General features: G+C 38.4%; 1 protein-coding gene across 1 annotated transcript in view; it reads right to left on the reverse strand.

Moving 5' to 3' along the window:
* The window catches only part of LOC121862404 (striatin-3-like), a 154,844-nt gene that overhangs the window by 105,038 nt on the left and 32,149 nt on the right, over positions 1-17,657 (reverse strand). The window contains 4 exon segments of the mRNA XM_042360669.1: positions 2,449-2,533; positions 5,656-5,744; positions 8,658-8,736; positions 10,387-10,507. Of these exon segments, the coding sequence (XP_042216603.1) occupies positions 2,449-2,533; positions 5,656-5,744; positions 8,658-8,736; positions 10,387-10,507 (374 nt within the window).

The raw sequence follows: 17,657 nt of genomic DNA on the forward strand, positions 1-17,657 counted from the left end.
TTTTACATTACAGATCAATTCTTGGTCCATGGGCTGTAATATAGACGTAGTGTTGGGAGGAAGGAAGACCACTTTTACGTTGGGGTGACGATCTAACAGAAGGGGCGAGTGTCCTGATGCGTTGTCCAGCAGCAACAAAATCTTGAATGGCACATTCTGTTGCTCACAGAATTTCTTCACATCGGGAACAAAACAGTCATCAAACCAGGAGAGGGACAGTGTAGAGAACATCCACGCCTTACGTGCAGTCAGCCAGTGGACATTTAGCTTGGTCATGTCCATGCTCTTGTAGGCGTGCGGCTTGCGTGCTGTGTGGATCACCGATAACTTGAGCTTAGAAGTACCGGAGGCATTGGTGGTAAACAGGACGGTGATGCGCTCCTTCTGCAACTTCCGGCCCCGAATCTTGCTGGCATTCTTCACAACGAAGGTCTTGGAAGGTAGCTTTTTCCAAAAAAGACCAGATTCGTCCATGTTAAACACCTGGTTGTCGGTGTACTGTCCTTCCTCCATAATCTCATGTAAAAACGGAGGAAATTCCCCAGCCGCAACACGGTCAGCACTAGCTTCTTCACCACCAATGTTGATATTGATGATCTTGTTCCTCTTCGTAAAACCTTTGTAACCACCCAGAGGAAGCATTATAGGGTTTGGGCTCTGTAATTCCCATCTTTCGTGACACTGCAGCATACAGTTCACGTGCGTACTCCTTAACTGAGCGTGTGTCCACCGCCATGTTCCGTCGCGCCTGATGCACCAAGTAGCTCACAAGTAATTTTTCCGTCTTGAGAAGCACCTGGTTGTGGAAATACTTGATCATAGAAGCACCTGTAGACTTTGTGATGTTCATGTGCTCCTTTATCTTGGCTGCATCCTTCTTAATTGTCCTGATCGTAAACTCGTTAACACCATGCTGGCGAGCGAGATCAACCTGTCTTGATCCTTTCTCCAACTCTTGAATGATCTTATACTTAATTTCGTAGCTTAAGGAACGTCGTGTCTTCTTTGGCTTAGGGCGGCTGGGTCCAGGTAAGGAAAGGTTTCTCTCTGGGGGCGGTGGTCCGGCGGAAGCCATTTTACAGAACAATGTATGCACGTTTACACGGTGTGGCCTGGAGGGATGAAACTGCAGCGGCTAGGTCAAGCGTCGTCTTTCCTCCCTCCCTCCCGCGGGTGGACACGTCATATTACTTTAAACCAATCACAGCTAGCAGCGGAGGGAGGTAAGGATGCATGGCCCAATTACAGTCCGATACGTCGTATGACGTCACTGATAACGCAACAAAGACACACACTGCGCAACCTACTCGCGCCGCTTACACAACATGGCGGATGGCGGGAGAGATGGCGGGAGGTTTGGATCCAAAAATGGCGCGGCTCGCCAGCCGCTCTCCGCGTAAAGGGGTACAAGCACCACGGAATGTGAGCATTCCAGTTTCGGCAGGGTACCGCGTAAACGCGGAATGTGGGACCGCGTAAAGCGAGGGTTGACTGTATATATTGTATGAAGACCTTGTACAGTAGCTAAAACAACTATCTGTGCAGGTGGGGGTCGATATACTCCAAAATTTTACGTGTGACTAAAGACAGCCCTCATATACCAAAATTTATCGTCCATGGTATCATATTGTTTCCCACTAAGTATGCACTGATAGTTGTTTTAGCTACTGTACAATAACAACCAAAAATATAGTAAGACTGCGAGGAGGTAATTAAATTTTGCCATAAGTGTAAAGAAAAGTTCTGACAAATCACTGAGCTGTCAAAAAAATTCAAATAGTTAAAACATATGGTGGTAGAGAGATGAAAACAAATCAGTTAATCCGACCTACAGTCCTCTCCAGCCCAGGACTTGAGGGACCTGTTCCAACTCATTCCAGAGATAAGATTTAATTTCCTTGAACTTCCTCTTTGAAAAAAGTTCATAAACACAGAGATTCCTTATTAATAACAAGAGTGAGATTATTACAACTTCTACAAATGGTCAAGTGAAAAATATCACATTTTCACATATATCAAGACACTAATGTATCTTAATTATGTACTCTTAATGGTTTCATAAACAGTATAAGATTCCTGTCAACATATATAAGCACCACTGGTACCAAATATTATTCCTGAAAGTGTCTGAGAAAAAAAAAAAAAAAATTATATATATATATTATATACTGTATATATATATATATATATATATATATATATATATATATATATATATATATATATATATAAAATGGTAAATATTGTCTTCTCCTGTACTTCCTGTACTATATGTTGATAAAACTAAATATTAATTTTTATATTCCTTAAAATAGTCAAAAAGTGTTCTACTAAAAAAAAATAAAAAAATAAATTCTAAAACTACAAACTTCTGATCATCCAAGACTTATAACTACAGTACTTCAAAAAAAAAAAAACTTGACAAAATTATTTTGAGGGGTAACTTACGAGAAGTGTCCTCCATTTCTGGCAGAAAGCGAAATTCATGGTCAAGTTCCACTGAGTCACCATCAACATCATCAACATCTAAAGCCTGTAAAAAAAAAATTAATATTAATTACTACAGTCGACCCTCGTTAATTCGGACCCCTTTAATCCGGATTTCGGATAATTCGGACAAAATCTGATTTTTTTTTAGGAATATTACCTATGCAGACCTTAAGCTAAAATGCTGGTCCACCCACTGCTAGGATAAAACACCAGCGTCTTTTTGGTTAAATGTAACATCTCCACCACTAGTGTGGGGGGGGGGGGATGCAACTTTTAGCTTCAGACATGAAAAATATTTACCATTTACTGGAAATGTAAAATATGTACCAATTAGTAATGAAAAATTTTGCAGTTCCTTCAGCAGCTGAAGCTCACCAACTTACAATACGCTAAATTACCTTACAATGTGTTTTCAGTAGTCTATGTTGAAGTTCTTAGCACTGGCTAACTTATATCATATACGGTATCACAGTTCTCATTGATCTACAAAAAATACCGGTAATAAAAACCTTTTTGATATTTCACACTTAATATAATACCCGGTAATCTACTTTAACCTCCTATTGTTTACAACGACGCATGACGCACCACCAGCTGTTGAGTATCAGCTAGACGGTACACATGTTTTTCGAATCGTTTTCAGTTAAAAAACTGTTACATCACACGTATATTTTACCTCAACAGTGCCTGAATGAATATATTCTCGGAAATAAATAGTAGTTTTGCTGAAACGTGATGTATTTTAATGTAAAATAGGATAAAATACATGACGAAAACAAAAGACTTTACCTAAGCTTCCGATGTTCTTGAGATGTTATTCGTTTTTTTAATAGTTTTCGGTTAAAATACTGTTATATTACAATGATATTCTATTCATACTGTGCTTGATATAATACATTCACGGAAATGTAATATTTTTGCTGAAATGACGTGCGTATTACAGTGGAAAGTGGGATAAAATCGTGACGAAAACAATGACTTTCGCTTTCTTTCGTTCAAAAGATGTTACCGTAATTGCTTTTCGAATGGTTTAGTTAAAAAACTGTTGTATTACAATAATATTCCCTCCTAATTGACTTGAATAAATACTTGAATGGAAATATACAATATTTTTGTTGAAACTACCAGCGTTTCAGTGTAAAGTGTCGTAATAATAAATGGTAAACAATTTGCCTTCGGCACTCTGTGTTTCAGGCACGGCGAGCCTCAGTTTATAGGACGTAGTGTGTTTTTACTGAAGGTTTTGTTGTTCCATTACCCTCAAAAACTTGGGTCGAACTATAAACAAGGAATATCGTAAATTAACGATTCTTGGTAAAAAAAATCAGGGTCGACCTATAGACGAGGGGGGGGGTTATAGACGAGTATATACAGTATGCAAGGCTAAGGACAAACTCACTGCATTTTCTTTGAAATATAATGCAATATTAACCCCTAAATCGGTTAATTCGGACAATCGGCTAAAACGGACACCCTTCCCCCCCTATCAGTCCGAATTAACGAGGGTCGACTGTACATCCAAAATCCTTCACACGACTTTACAACTTGGTGATTTTATACAGTATTGTACAGTAAAGCCTCAAATAACGACGTTTATGTGTCCTCCAATATTACAGTGTAAGGTGAATCATCGTATCACGAATCAATAATTACCATTAAAATAAAGCAATAATAATGAGATGCGTTCCCAAGTGTGACCTTTTCATATCTTTTATGTGGCATTTTTACCCTCTTTTTCCCCAAAACAATACAATTAATGAAAATGGCAAACTACATTCTTTAAATAATGTTTATGAATGCACCTTGTACAATATAAATAAATAATAATATGGTCACACAAGAGGAGATGGGACGCCATTGTTTTAATGTAAAAAAATTAATGTTTATGTTTTAAGTAAGGTTATTTAATGTTAATAAATGGAACAATAGAAATACCTAACCACAAATGGCAAAAAAAAAAAGATGGATTGGGAACGCCAACATATACGTGCACATTTAAGGATACCACGTCATTTATCTTTTTAAGAAATGTACAACTCTGGCTGAAGCTGTAGCTTTCCATAAAGCTGTTGCTGAAACTGAAGTTGATGTTGAAGCTGCTTATGATGCTGAATTTGATGTTTTAGGCCTTCAAATAATTTAGCTGTCGAAAGAACCTTGCACAGCTGCTTTCTTTTCTCATTATACATCATTATGTAGAGGTCATTTGCATTTATTCAAATTTTAATGCTTTGTTCTGTTAATGGCTCCACTTCAGAAAATAAGTTCATTGCTTGCTCCATATAATATCCACAGACCTCTCACCTTTTTAATATCGTTTTAACACATCTAGTTTCTCGGCTAAGCTTATACACTTTCTATTACCGTAGCTTTTGAAACAACACTACCATCACTTGCTCTCTTGCTCATGTTGAATAGGGATGCAAAAATGCTGTATGAAACCCGAGAAAGTTTTGCTCTTGTTCCTGTTCCAGATGCGTGAAAATGAAATGCCCGCCAAGTTCCAACTGCTGTTTGCCACTCTAGCATGGCAGCCTCTTTGCACAAGGCACTCTTAATTTTTTTACAGTATTTTTTTTTAATAATACATATCAGGATTTAGTTATTATTTTTATGAAAATGTAATTTTTTTTTTTGGTCGTAAATACGAATGAAATAAGGACGTAAATTGAATTGGGTCCTAAATTAACAAGGGTTTTAAATATGAAAAGTTGTTGGTCGAACCATTGTTATCGGAGGCTTTACTGTATTCCATATAAAATATTTCTAACAGTCTTTTTTTAATGCTTAAATGTCAATCCAACACTGAGATTCTAAAAATCAAGGTCAGTTCCTACAAATTCAACATTTCTTATAAATGCACAACTCATTATTTGTATATCTAAAAAATCCAGACCTTGCAACTGGACTAACAGACAGTCTTAACCCTTAATTGGCAGGAAAGGATCCCCCCCCCCCCCACCAAACATGCAAAAATTGAACACAAGGAACGTTAAACTTCCATCAATGATGCCAGCTGACCCTAAACCTAACTTCTCCCAATGATGGCAGACATTTGAGGGTTAATCAAGCTTAATGTCCATCCCAATAAACTGAGGCAGATAATGTCAATATTTTTATGTTATGAATGTTGAAAGAGACCACAACAGATTAATCATCACTTACCACTTTTGCCACCTTTGGACTCTTGAGTCTATGTACATCCTCCTCTTCCTCTGGCTCCTCTTCATCGTCGTCATCATCCATCTCCATTCCTGCCGAGGTGTACACATTCGCTATGTAAACAAGTAGTGGGTTAAGGTGACATTAACAGCAAATAATGACTAATTATTGAAACAACTTGAATAATCCACCTAATCTACTACAGAAGAGGTGACCCACATCTACAATTAACACCCAAGAGGAGCATGTAATCTACTACAGTACCATCTACCAAGAGGTGACCCACATCTACAATTAACACCCAAGAGGAGCATGTAATCTACTACAGTACCATCTACCAAGAGGTGACCCACATCTACAATTAACACCCAAGAGGAGCATGTAATCTACTACAGTACCATCTACCAAGAGGTGACCCACATCTACAATTAACACCCAAGAGGAGCATGTAATCTACTATCCTCTATGAACCACATTTTAACATTACCTACATAGGTTAGATATAGTACACCAACCCTTATGAGAGGGAAAGTAAACTGTACAAGACAGAGAAATAAGAAAAACTTTTAACACATTTATATTCAACTATGTTAACCCTTCAGCCCCGGGTTAGGGTGCTGCTGGCAGTACCCCCCCCCTCCACTGGGTTAAATCGTAAAAAAAAAATCAACTTTTCAAAAAATAAAAATAAATAAAAATAAATAAATAAAAAAAGGCGGGAAAATAGGCAGACTTTCTGGAACGTCACCTGGGGCCTAGGGGTTAAGTCAGACAAATAAATCAAGACTTTTACATTCTACATTCCTTACATACTGTGCTTGTAACTCAAACATCAAGTTCAATGTACTGAATATTCTATGAAAACTTCATCTATAGTCATTCTTTCATATATACCCTCATCAGTTTCCTTTCTTATGCATATAAGTATTCCTGGATTTTCACAGAGTTCTTTATGTGGTCTGTTTTTCTCCCACTTAAACTCCCACTAACCATCACTCATCATATACGTCATCTCAATTCATCTTATATTTGTGTACAGCGGTCGGCATATGACCTAAGCTGTTGCGTTCACAGGGATGTAATTACCACAATCAATCAATTATATGTGTATTGTATCTTTCCAAAGCCTTCACCTCTCATATATTCATTCTTTACTACACAAATTCTCTCAACAATAATAAGTAATTCCCAGTAATCTTATTATCTGGGTTTTCTGTAGTTTGGAACACGCACACACGCACACACAGAGTTAATGATGCAAGCCTCTAGCATAAAACTACCTAACACACAAACACTTACAAAATACAATATGGTACAGTACTATAAATGTTGTCAAGGAAATAATCCCAAAATTCATGCAATTAGTAAGAGGAAATCTTAAAACAACAGTACACAGCCGTTGGCAACAAGGGTTAACATCCTAAAAGACATTGTGTGAGTAGTTTATTGATTAATTATTTTGATGTATTTCTACTTATGAAAAAGATAGATATGGAAGAGAATAAATTACATAGTTTCTTTCTTAGCCATTTTTATTGTCAAATAAGGCAAGCTGTTACAAGCAAGGAAAATGCATTAACCAGGTCAGAAGTTCCACAGCCAAAAGAGAACTGTATACGCGGACTGAGAACAATGAGACAGGCCCGGCTAGGTCAGCGACTTCTACCCTCTGGTGGCAGGGCACGTCATGTTACATTAGACCAATCACAGCTAGCGGCGGAGGGAATGCCTGGGTGGTAAGGATGCGTGGCCCAATCGCAGTCCGATACGTCACATGACGTCAGTGATAACATAAGAGCGGCCTAATGCGCACCACTCACCGCACCGCTTCCCGAGTATGGTCAAGACTGGACCGCGTGGGTAAAAAATGGCGTGGCGGTTTGGACCTCTCCAGCCGCTCACCGCGTAAATGATGAAATTTACCGCGTAATTAAAACATTTCATTCTGGCAAGGCACCGCATAAATGGCCAAATGTGTAAACAAAAACCGCATAAAACCAGACTATACAGTAGTACCCGATTTACACGGTCAATTGAACCCACAGGGTACCGCGGAAAGTGAAAACCGCGTAAAGTGAACAACAGAACATATGAGATTAATTCCAATAGAGACTGGCCCGACCCCCAAACTCCACGTTTTCAGACACAATACCTATGTTGTAGTAAAAATAACATCTTAATTTTATGATGGTACGCTCACACAATTAATATTTAAGAGAAATACAGTCGCCAGGTTAATGTCCATTCAAATAATGGACTCAAATCCCCCCCCCCCCTCTTCCCAGCTCACTAGCTCCTAACTCTCTGAGAAATGTTTGGGTGAAACCACTAGATTTTAACGTTTAGTAATAAATAATACCTCAGACTAAAGCTAAGATAATATAATTGACATTTCTGGATTCCTTGCAGGTCAGGGAATATTTTGAATGTAAACTTCATATATTTTGCACAAACGATAAAATATTTGCTTTGTGTAAACCAAATTATTACATTAGATCTAAAATTTGTATGTCTAATGCAAAATCCATGATGTTTATATTCAAAATGATCATCATATTGTAAGAATTCCAGCAATGTAAATTATATTCTGGCCAGGTAATTTGTATGAATTTTATGAGCTAAATAAAAAAAAAAAAAAAAAAAAATTATACTTCACTGCGTATATGAGTAGATGCACCGCGGAAGTGAAAGTCCGGTTTTGGCAAGGTACCGTGTAAATGAGAAATCGCAGAAAGTGAAACCGTGTAAAGCGGGGTAATACTGTACTGTATTTTAAAAGTTAACATTTCCCAGAAGGGGAGATATAATATTTATGCTGCCTGATCTGCTGGTGGGGTGAGGTGGGGAGCACTGAAAACACATGATCTGATACCTTAAGTTATGTTCTATGGCAAACTCAACCTGCATTTAGTATTGGTTAGCAATAAGTACGTATAAGCAAAAATTTTTTCATAAACAAGCTGGTAAAGCAGATGAGTATTTAAGTTAATAAAAGAATTAGCTACCTTCAGATTGTAAGAAGTCAAAGTTGTCCATAACAGCTTTCTCTGCATCACGTATCTGAGCCTCTAATGTGGACTGCGGCTGAAAAATGCATACAATTAAAAAAAATAAATAAATAAATAATAATAATAATAAATTCCAACTACTGTACATACACTAACTACACTAAGTACTTTTCAGTAATTTCATTTTATTTTGAAAATGGAGATAAAGTGAGGTATTAATAATATATATGCAGAAATGAATGTTGATACAGCAGGTGGCAGGTGCCCTAAATAGAATAATGTCAGGTAAGAATGCCAGTTTAGCTGTGTGCCAGAGTCTGTTGGAAGGCACAGTGTACAACTATTTACATGTATGGGAACGAATCACCTTATGTGTAATACTTTTACCAGATTGATTGGGACAAAGCGAGCAGTGTAAATGTATTTTTCTTAGAGAAGTGTATAAAAAAGATTCAATAAAGAAGAAAAGGTTAGAGCATTAAAAAGAACTAAAAAGTAGGTAACTAGTTATATATATATATATATATATATATATATATATATATATATATATATATATATATATATATATATATATATATATATATATATATATATATATATATATATATATATATATATATATATATATATATATATATATATATATATATATATATATATATATATATATATATATATATATATATATATATATATATATATATATATATATATATATATATATATATATATATATATATATATATATATATATATATATATATATATATTTTATTTTATATATTTTTTTTTTTTTTTTTTATCAGGTGGTGTTGACACATGGAGCAAAAGGGAAGGAAGAGGTTAATAGAAAAGTACACAAATGAGGTACAGAGGAGGAAGAGATCATTAACAAGAAAGAAGGAGTGAAGGCAAATAGAGAATAGGGAAGTGTTTTCATGGGAAGGAAAGTAAATTAGGTGGTGGTGAAGAAACTGAAGGATAGTATAATCATTCCTATCTTGAGATATGACAAGTGAAACTTGAGGTTAGAAAGAAGCACAATGCTGTTGATATCAAACTACAGGTATTTGGGATCATGTGAAAATGGCACCCTAGCTTATCTCATGTGATGATTTATCCTTAATGCTAACCTAACTTAACCTAACCATCCCTAACCTAATCTAACAATCTAATCTTCACATGATTCAACTCTTTTTCTCCAAAAGACTGCCCCTGAGGACAAGAGAAGGGAGTGAGGAGTGAAGTGTATGGGATGCTTGGAAAGCTGAGAAGGCCGAGGTAGTGAATTCTGAAGAGATGATGATGAAAACAAAAATGCTCTTAATGATGGTAAAGACAAGTGAGAAGAATACTTGAAATAAACTGGATAGGGATACAAAGAAACTATATTAGATGAGGGAATAAAACAGTCTAGTTTCAGCCAAACAGAGGCATCCCAGTAGTGATGGGGTTAAAAAAACTAGAGAGCAAGAGAAATATGTAATAAGACAGAGGTTTGCAGGCACTTCTATCATAGCCATCTTTTTAAAAGGGACCTCATTAAGGGAATGAGGCATCACAAGAAAATAATAAATTGATGACCCTTACTGAATGTTGGCAGTGACATAAACAAAAAAGCAACATACTTGAAAATGATTCTGTAAGGCCATCTAACCTCAAAGTATGACTAAAAACATATTACAGTACTGTACAGTAATATGGTTATGAAAAGTTAAAGTACCTTTTTTGGAACATTCCATCGATTGGAATCAGGCTGTCGTTTGGTTGTGTCGGAGCCATTCATGGCTGGACTGTTGTTGTGGTTCTCCTCATTTTCACCACTACTAATTCCTAACAATGATCTGGAAAATAAAACATGAATTTATAAGACTTACAGAAACAGAGCTGTATTAGCCCCTGTCTCACGGCAATAACAATTATATAAATTTGGGTTAATACATTTAGTTTATGTAATCCAATCACCCAACGGTAATTTTCCATAAGCTGTGAGTTGCCATGTGCTGTTTACGTGAGGGGAAATTCCACTATCAGTAGGCCGACCTTGAGAATGTAGGGTCAGTCTTCACTTGAGCCTCACGAGAATCGGACGGGTGACTTAACTCAGTCAAACTGAGCCCTGTCCTTAACTAACCCTCACAGCTTACAGCGTTAATTATTGTGCATTTACTCATAGCCTGTGACCTTTTTAATTTACCAATAAATGGAGAAATACCATTTGGGTTTGTAACTTAACCCATTAACTTATTTATATATATGCCAAGTTAAAAGGGAGCTCTACCCAAAGGTTATATAGAGCCATATAAACTTTGCAGTATTGTACTCTCCTAAAAATCCTTCACAAAATTCAAACACTAGTGCCAGGACCCACAATAATCTTCATCACAAGTCAATACTTATAATCATATTTTTTAGCAGACCACAATTGCCCTTTATTACTATATTCCTGTAAAACATTTCCAGGGATGTGATTGGCTCTAGTTAAAAAAAATATACTGTATATTTTTTTTAACTGGGGATCCAGGGAAACATCTAGCTGGGAAGTTTTTACCATATTTAACTTAATTTCTCACATTATTACTCATTTCATGAGCTTAATCGTTAAAATACACCGTACCCAAAATCGATATTTTTCATACATATAGTCTTAATTGGTATTGATATTGAAACCGTTTATTTAGCCAGAAAAAACACTGATACAGAGTCGATAATAATAAAAATATTAACATGGCTGAGCCAGTTGAGAACCTAAACTTGAATTTGTTTAATATTTTTAACTGTGCACCATTATTGAGAGAAGATAAACTAAAAGGTAAGCTTTTTTTGCACTGTAATGGGTGAGAATTCAAAATTTAATACTTACCAAAGGGCTTTATCTCTAATGCACCAACAACTGGGTTTTCAATAACATAAGTACCTGTAGTACTAAATTAAGAAAAATAAGCTGTTCCATGATATATACAAACAAAATACTTAGTTTTATTTCCCAAGTGATATTCACTCTTTTGGCTTTGTTTTATTCTTAGGTTTAATTGCTTCAGCAAGTTTTTTCAGGGAGAATAAACACTTCTGTTTTTGTGGTTGGAAGGCCTCTCTGCTGTTCCTTGAATTTTGAACCATTTCCTCACACTCTGTTTTATTTGATTCTAACTGTTTCTTTAACAAAAATTTACTCTTATTTTCTTCCTGCTACAACCTCTTCTTCTTTAACATGCTTCTATAACTAGGTATAGTTTTATATTCCTACACATCATAGGGTCCACTGGGATGTACTAAATGTATTCCCTTGAAAAACACTGGAGTGCAGATTTATTCACAGTCTTCAAGTGATATTTAACTATCTGGTACGATTCATATGTGCCAGTACTTGTGTTGGCAGACAAAAACAATACTGCATGAACTACACTGTATTTCTTTATTTTCCTTCAATCTAGCTAACTCCAGACTATTTTTGCTCCCGCAGTCAGATGTTTATAATAAAAAATAATCTCAATACCGTATTATCAAACCTAACCATAGTGTAAAGTTAGGCGCATGATGAAAGAAAATCACTAAATGGGCAAGGCTAATCCATACAACTATCAAAGTTAAGCACTGGTAATGCCAGTGATAAATCATGAATGTGTGTCCTCACTTCCCCCTCACTAAAAAGAGATTAGTACAGTTGCGGTAGTAGAGTCCAGACGGGTCGTCGTGGGATACAAGAACCATTCGTGTATTGTGTGCTGTCCCTTAAATGAGTTGCAAGTAATTTCCAGTTATGAGTGGCATTATTTTGTAGTAATAATTCAGATTAATGTTAAATAACATGATGAACCTAAAAATGCCAAGAATACTTGTACGTACAGTAGAACGTCGATTTAACTTTGTCATGGGTCGCGTTAGGCTTACCCACGCAACCAACTCCAAAGTTTGTTTTAGTAGAGATAAGACACCCGGCGAGCCATGACTGGGACATATATTTTCCATTAATGGTACAGTCTGCGCGGAATGTTAAGTCGCAATAGGGCCGACGAACTAAGTTCTCGCAAAAATAAGATCATATGTTGTGAAGCCTGTCCTGGGATGCGAGATGTCAAAACGCTTGGTTTGTTGGCAAGTGCTGACATTTGGCAACTGAGAACACGTCACGGCTTGTAGTCAGTGCGCCTCTGGCAGCTGTGAGGGGAATATTTATTGTGCGGGTTCCCGCGCCATGTGGCCATGTTTTGTCTAGTTTAAGGTGCATTAACCCGACATAGTGGCCATCAGAGATGTCCAGGAGGGTTACTACAAGAGACGATATTGCAGCAGTGATTGCATTGTACAAAGCGAACCATGTACTGAGAGAAATATTGGCTCAGACTGGTGTGGCATTACGAATTGTTCAAAATCTTGTCAAACGTTTCCGTGACCTTGGAGAGGACGAGTTACCAGCTCCATTACCTAAGTCTGGTAGGCCTAAATTATTGTCTCCACGGGCACTTAGGTTATTTCTCGACAAGTACGGTCCAATCCCTCACTCACAGCACGTGAAGTGAAAGAGAGAAACCCCCGTCTTTTGAGTCACGTCTCGTTAAGTTGTGTTCAACAAGCCCTGCACGATGACCTGGGATTTAAGAGCTTTCGTGCCCGCCGTAAACCTCTGTTGACAAAGAGACAGAAGGAAAATAGAGTGAAATTTGCAAGAAATATGAAGTGTGGGATTTAGAGACATGGAGGAGTGTATTATGGTAGGATGAGGCTACGTTTTCTGTGACTGGGAGTAATGGAGGGAGGGTGTACCGCCCCCCCCCACTCAGACGCGCACCTCCCACAGTACACTGTGAAGACTGTTAAGCACCCTGCCTCACTTATGGTTTGGGCTTCCTTTACGTATTATGGTGTTGGTAAACTTGTAATCCTCCCTAAGAACCAGATGATGAATCAGTACAACTATCTTGAACTGCTCAGTGATTTCTTACCTGAATCATTTGATAAAGATAAAGCAAGCCTTTTCATGCAGGACGGTGCCCCATGCCACACTGCTAAAAGTGTCATACAGTGGCTCAAAGACTGTGAGGTACCTTTCCTTAATGACTGGCCTGGCAGTAGCCCAGATCTTAACCCAATAAAAAATTTGTGGTCCATTGTTAAGCGTCGTCTGCGCGACGCTGACACATCATCAATCCCGAAGCTAGAGGCAGCCATCAAGCATACCCGGGCTAACTTGCCACCTGACCTCTTGCAAAACCTTGTCTGAAGCACAGAGGAAACACTACAAAGTATTAATTGAAGTGGTAAGTGTTACCTGACTTTATTTATATAACATAATCGTAAATATCAATATTTTTTCAGCACACGATCTAACATTCCGCGCAGACTGTATGTTAGCCAGCCTATAGGGGGAGGCCAGTGAGACAGTGTTGTACTGTACATCGCCTCATGCACCAAAACCACATTTTAAGTAGTATCCCCTAGGCCATGGGTTAGTTAAGACATCCACCTTCTCCCTCCTGAAGGGAACGGGACACCACACAGAGTCCTCCACCGTCACCCCGTCCTGTGACCGTCAGTGACACGAGACTAAGTGTGCTAACCAAGGTTGTTATCCCCGTGGAAATATCACGTGTGGATGCCTGGTTGCGACAAGAGCAATCCAGGCTGGCCTATCAAACCTACAGTAAATGGTTAATCGATTCACGCTTACAGAGTTCTCCTGCACGAAACCCGTCTACAGTGACCGTGATTGACACGAGATTAAGTGTGTTAACCTAGGTTTGTATTCCCCGTGGAAAAATCACATGTGAAAGCCTGGTTGCGACAAAAGCAATCCAGGCTGGCCTATTGCACCTAAGTGGTTAATCAAGTCACGCTTACCAGTTCTCCTTGCCGTGACAACCGTCTACAGTGACTGCCAGTGACGCGAGATTATGTGTGGTTACCCAAGAGTACCTTTTTGTTGTTATTCCCCGTGGAAAGAAGTTCTTGTGAGGAAGCCTGGTTGCAACAAGATCAATCCAGGCTGGCAGTAAATGTATCACTTGAATAATTAAGTCTCTGTTAAGTCATACAGATAGTAAAGTAATCACATGTGTCCCCAAGTTGAAAATTCCCTCTTTTAAAAGATTAATTTTATTACAGCGTGAATGTGAGTGACTCATATATTCATACAAATTGTATACAGTATCATTGTATGGAAGCTTGACAAATAAATGTAAGTGCAATTATCTGCCCGTATCTGTGATCCTATCTTATTATTACTGAAGGTAATGACTGATTGGTTATGACAAAGTATAACCAATAACTTAGATGGATGTTGGAAATTAATGGAACTCATTAAATCATCATTTATCAAGTATAAATCATGGGATGTCGGGTGGTGGAGTGAATTTCTACGTAGATACATCATAATCTCCTGTCAGTAACCAGTGTGAAGGTATCGAACTCTACGGTAAGAAATATAAGAAACACAATATAAAATAATCTTTATATAATATAATCCACACTTAGCCCATTACGATAAAAGCCATGACAAACGTCAATCGATTTAAGATTATTGATTTGAACGACACCCACAATTAAGGACAATGTTTTAATTTAAATGAATCTTTCCCATTTTGCGCGAGTCAATCAAGGTGCATCATATTTTAAATTTCGCGCCCAATGTTTCCCACCAGAAGCGTCTCTGGACACGCTACACGGCTGCCCGCCACCCTCCCACATCCTCAGTTCTCGCACTGACGCTCTAGTGAACGGACATACTGTGTGACACTATCTCTTCTACCACGTGTATCAACCATCGCCATTATGTCCAAGAGGCCAGCGACTACATCATTAACTACCCCACAGGCCAAGAAACCAAGGCAAGCAATTACACTGTAGCAGAAAATCAAGAAGCTGGAAGCACTGCAGCGTGGAAATGGTGCTTCAAGTGTGGGACGTCAATTTGGACTGTCGGATAGCTCTGTCCGCACTATAAAGCTCAACGAGAAGAAAATTAGAGCAGCTTATGCTTCACCAGATGTTGCCAAGGGTAAACTCCACCTGAAGATTGCTATGTATGGTGAGACGGAAGAAGCACTTAAGTTATGGGTAGAAGACAGGCAGCGCCGGAAACTTCCTCTCACTGGCCCCATGCTGCAAAACCAAGCCTACAAAATACAGTCTCGGATACTTGAACAGGAAGGGAAGTCCATCAAATACAGTAAGTTCACAGCAAGTACAGGCTGGCTGTACAAATTTATCAAAAGGACTGAGCTACGGATTGTGATGCTTTCAGAAGCTGCATCTGCCGACGCAGAGGCGGCCGAAGATATGAAGAAAGTAGGGTTAGAACATGGTTATTCTCCTTGCCAAGTGTGGAATTGTGATGAAACTGGACTGTATTGGAAAAGAATGTCCAAAAAACCTATCTAATGAAGAGTGGAAAAAAAAGCACCAGGGTTTAAGGTCAGCAAGGACAGACTGACAATTCTCCTCATGACAAACACATCAGGCACCGCACGAATGAAGCCACTCGTCATCCACCTCTCAACTAGACCTCGTGCCTTGAAAAATGTGCACATCCCGAAACTTCCTGTAATTTGGCGATCAAACAAGAAGGCGTGGATGACTTCTGATATTTTCGATGAGTGGTACATCAGCCATGCCAACCCATTCATCAAAAATGTAAAGAAAAAAATGAACCTTAGCAACAAGGCCTTGGTTCTAATGGACAACACATCTAGCCACTCCAAACACCTGTGCAGTGTGAATAATGACGTAAACTTGACCTTCTTCCCTCCGAACGTGACTTCACTTATTCAGCCACTAGATCAAGGTGTTATTGCCTTGTTCAAGAGATATTATCTCAAGAATACCATAAGGCAAATGGCTGAAGCTATGAACAAGGACAACAATATGACTGCAGGAACATTTTGGAAGAGCTACACCATCAAAGATGCCATAACTAACATCACACTTGTGTGGAAAAGTGTGCCAGAAACTGCACTAAATGGAGTGTGGAGTGATCTGTGGCCTGAGGTAGTCCATGATTTCAAGGGCTTTAATGAAGGTAAGGACGTGAAAGACATTATGAAGCTCGTTAAGGAAGTGAGAGGTGATTCAGGATTTCAAGAAATCCAAGAAGAGGATGTGACTGAACTGCTTGTTAGCATGGAGGATCCTCTCACTTCTGAAGAAGTCTTGGAGATGGCGGAGATGGCGAAAAACACGAGGAAGAAGAGGATGCGGCAGATAAGCCCCAAACAGTGGGGAAGGAACTGACAATTCCTATGCTGAGGGAGTTTATGCAGCACATCACTTCTGCTACCCAGTCTGCACTGCAACATGACGCAGTATGCAAGTGGAGGCGGCGTTGAGTCGGGCTGCATCTACATACTCTCAGCTGCTATATCAACTGATTATGGCCCAGCAACAGAAGAAAATCACCTCAATCTTCCATCCATTATCCCCATCAGGTGAGTTTGTTATGAAACTGTGTGTTATGAAACTGAGTGTTTATTGCTTGGAAAAATAGACATTAAATTTTGGGTCTAAGATATGTAATAATTATGTGGTAGAAATTCAATAATTTAATGAATGTTTTCCATTCCTTCAGCTCCTGAGGTAGCTGGCCCATCTACGTCTGGGCAGACACGGCCATCATCCAGTGTTTCCCACGTGTCAAATGTGTCAACAGCCACACCACTAGACAGTGATGTGGAGGATGAGCTGGTTGAGTTGGGCTCTGCATCTTCAGAGGATGAATTGCCTAACTAAAGGAGATTTAAAATCTATTTTTGATAGCATAAAGTAATTAAAAAATAAGTTGAGAGGAAAGTGAGTCAGACGGGAGGCGGGTGGAGCGCGGCACCACCCTCCCCCATCAGCTGATCGCTAGTAAACAGACCATTTCACATCCCATAATTTTAGCTGTGTTGATTTATGAGTGTTTGTTTTAGCATAATACTACATCCTGTACAAAACAATGTTTTGTTTATTCTAGGAGATGGGTTGAGGTGCATCTGGGTGTATACTCTCAGTCGGGGAGGG

Source organism: Homarus americanus, unplaced genomic scaffold, assembly GCF_018991925.1.
Source record: "Homarus americanus isolate GMGI-L3 unplaced genomic scaffold, GMGI_Hamer_2.0 scaffold31037, whole genome shotgun sequence".
Taxonomy (NCBI): domain Eukaryota; kingdom Metazoa; phylum Arthropoda; class Malacostraca; order Decapoda; family Nephropidae; genus Homarus; species Homarus americanus.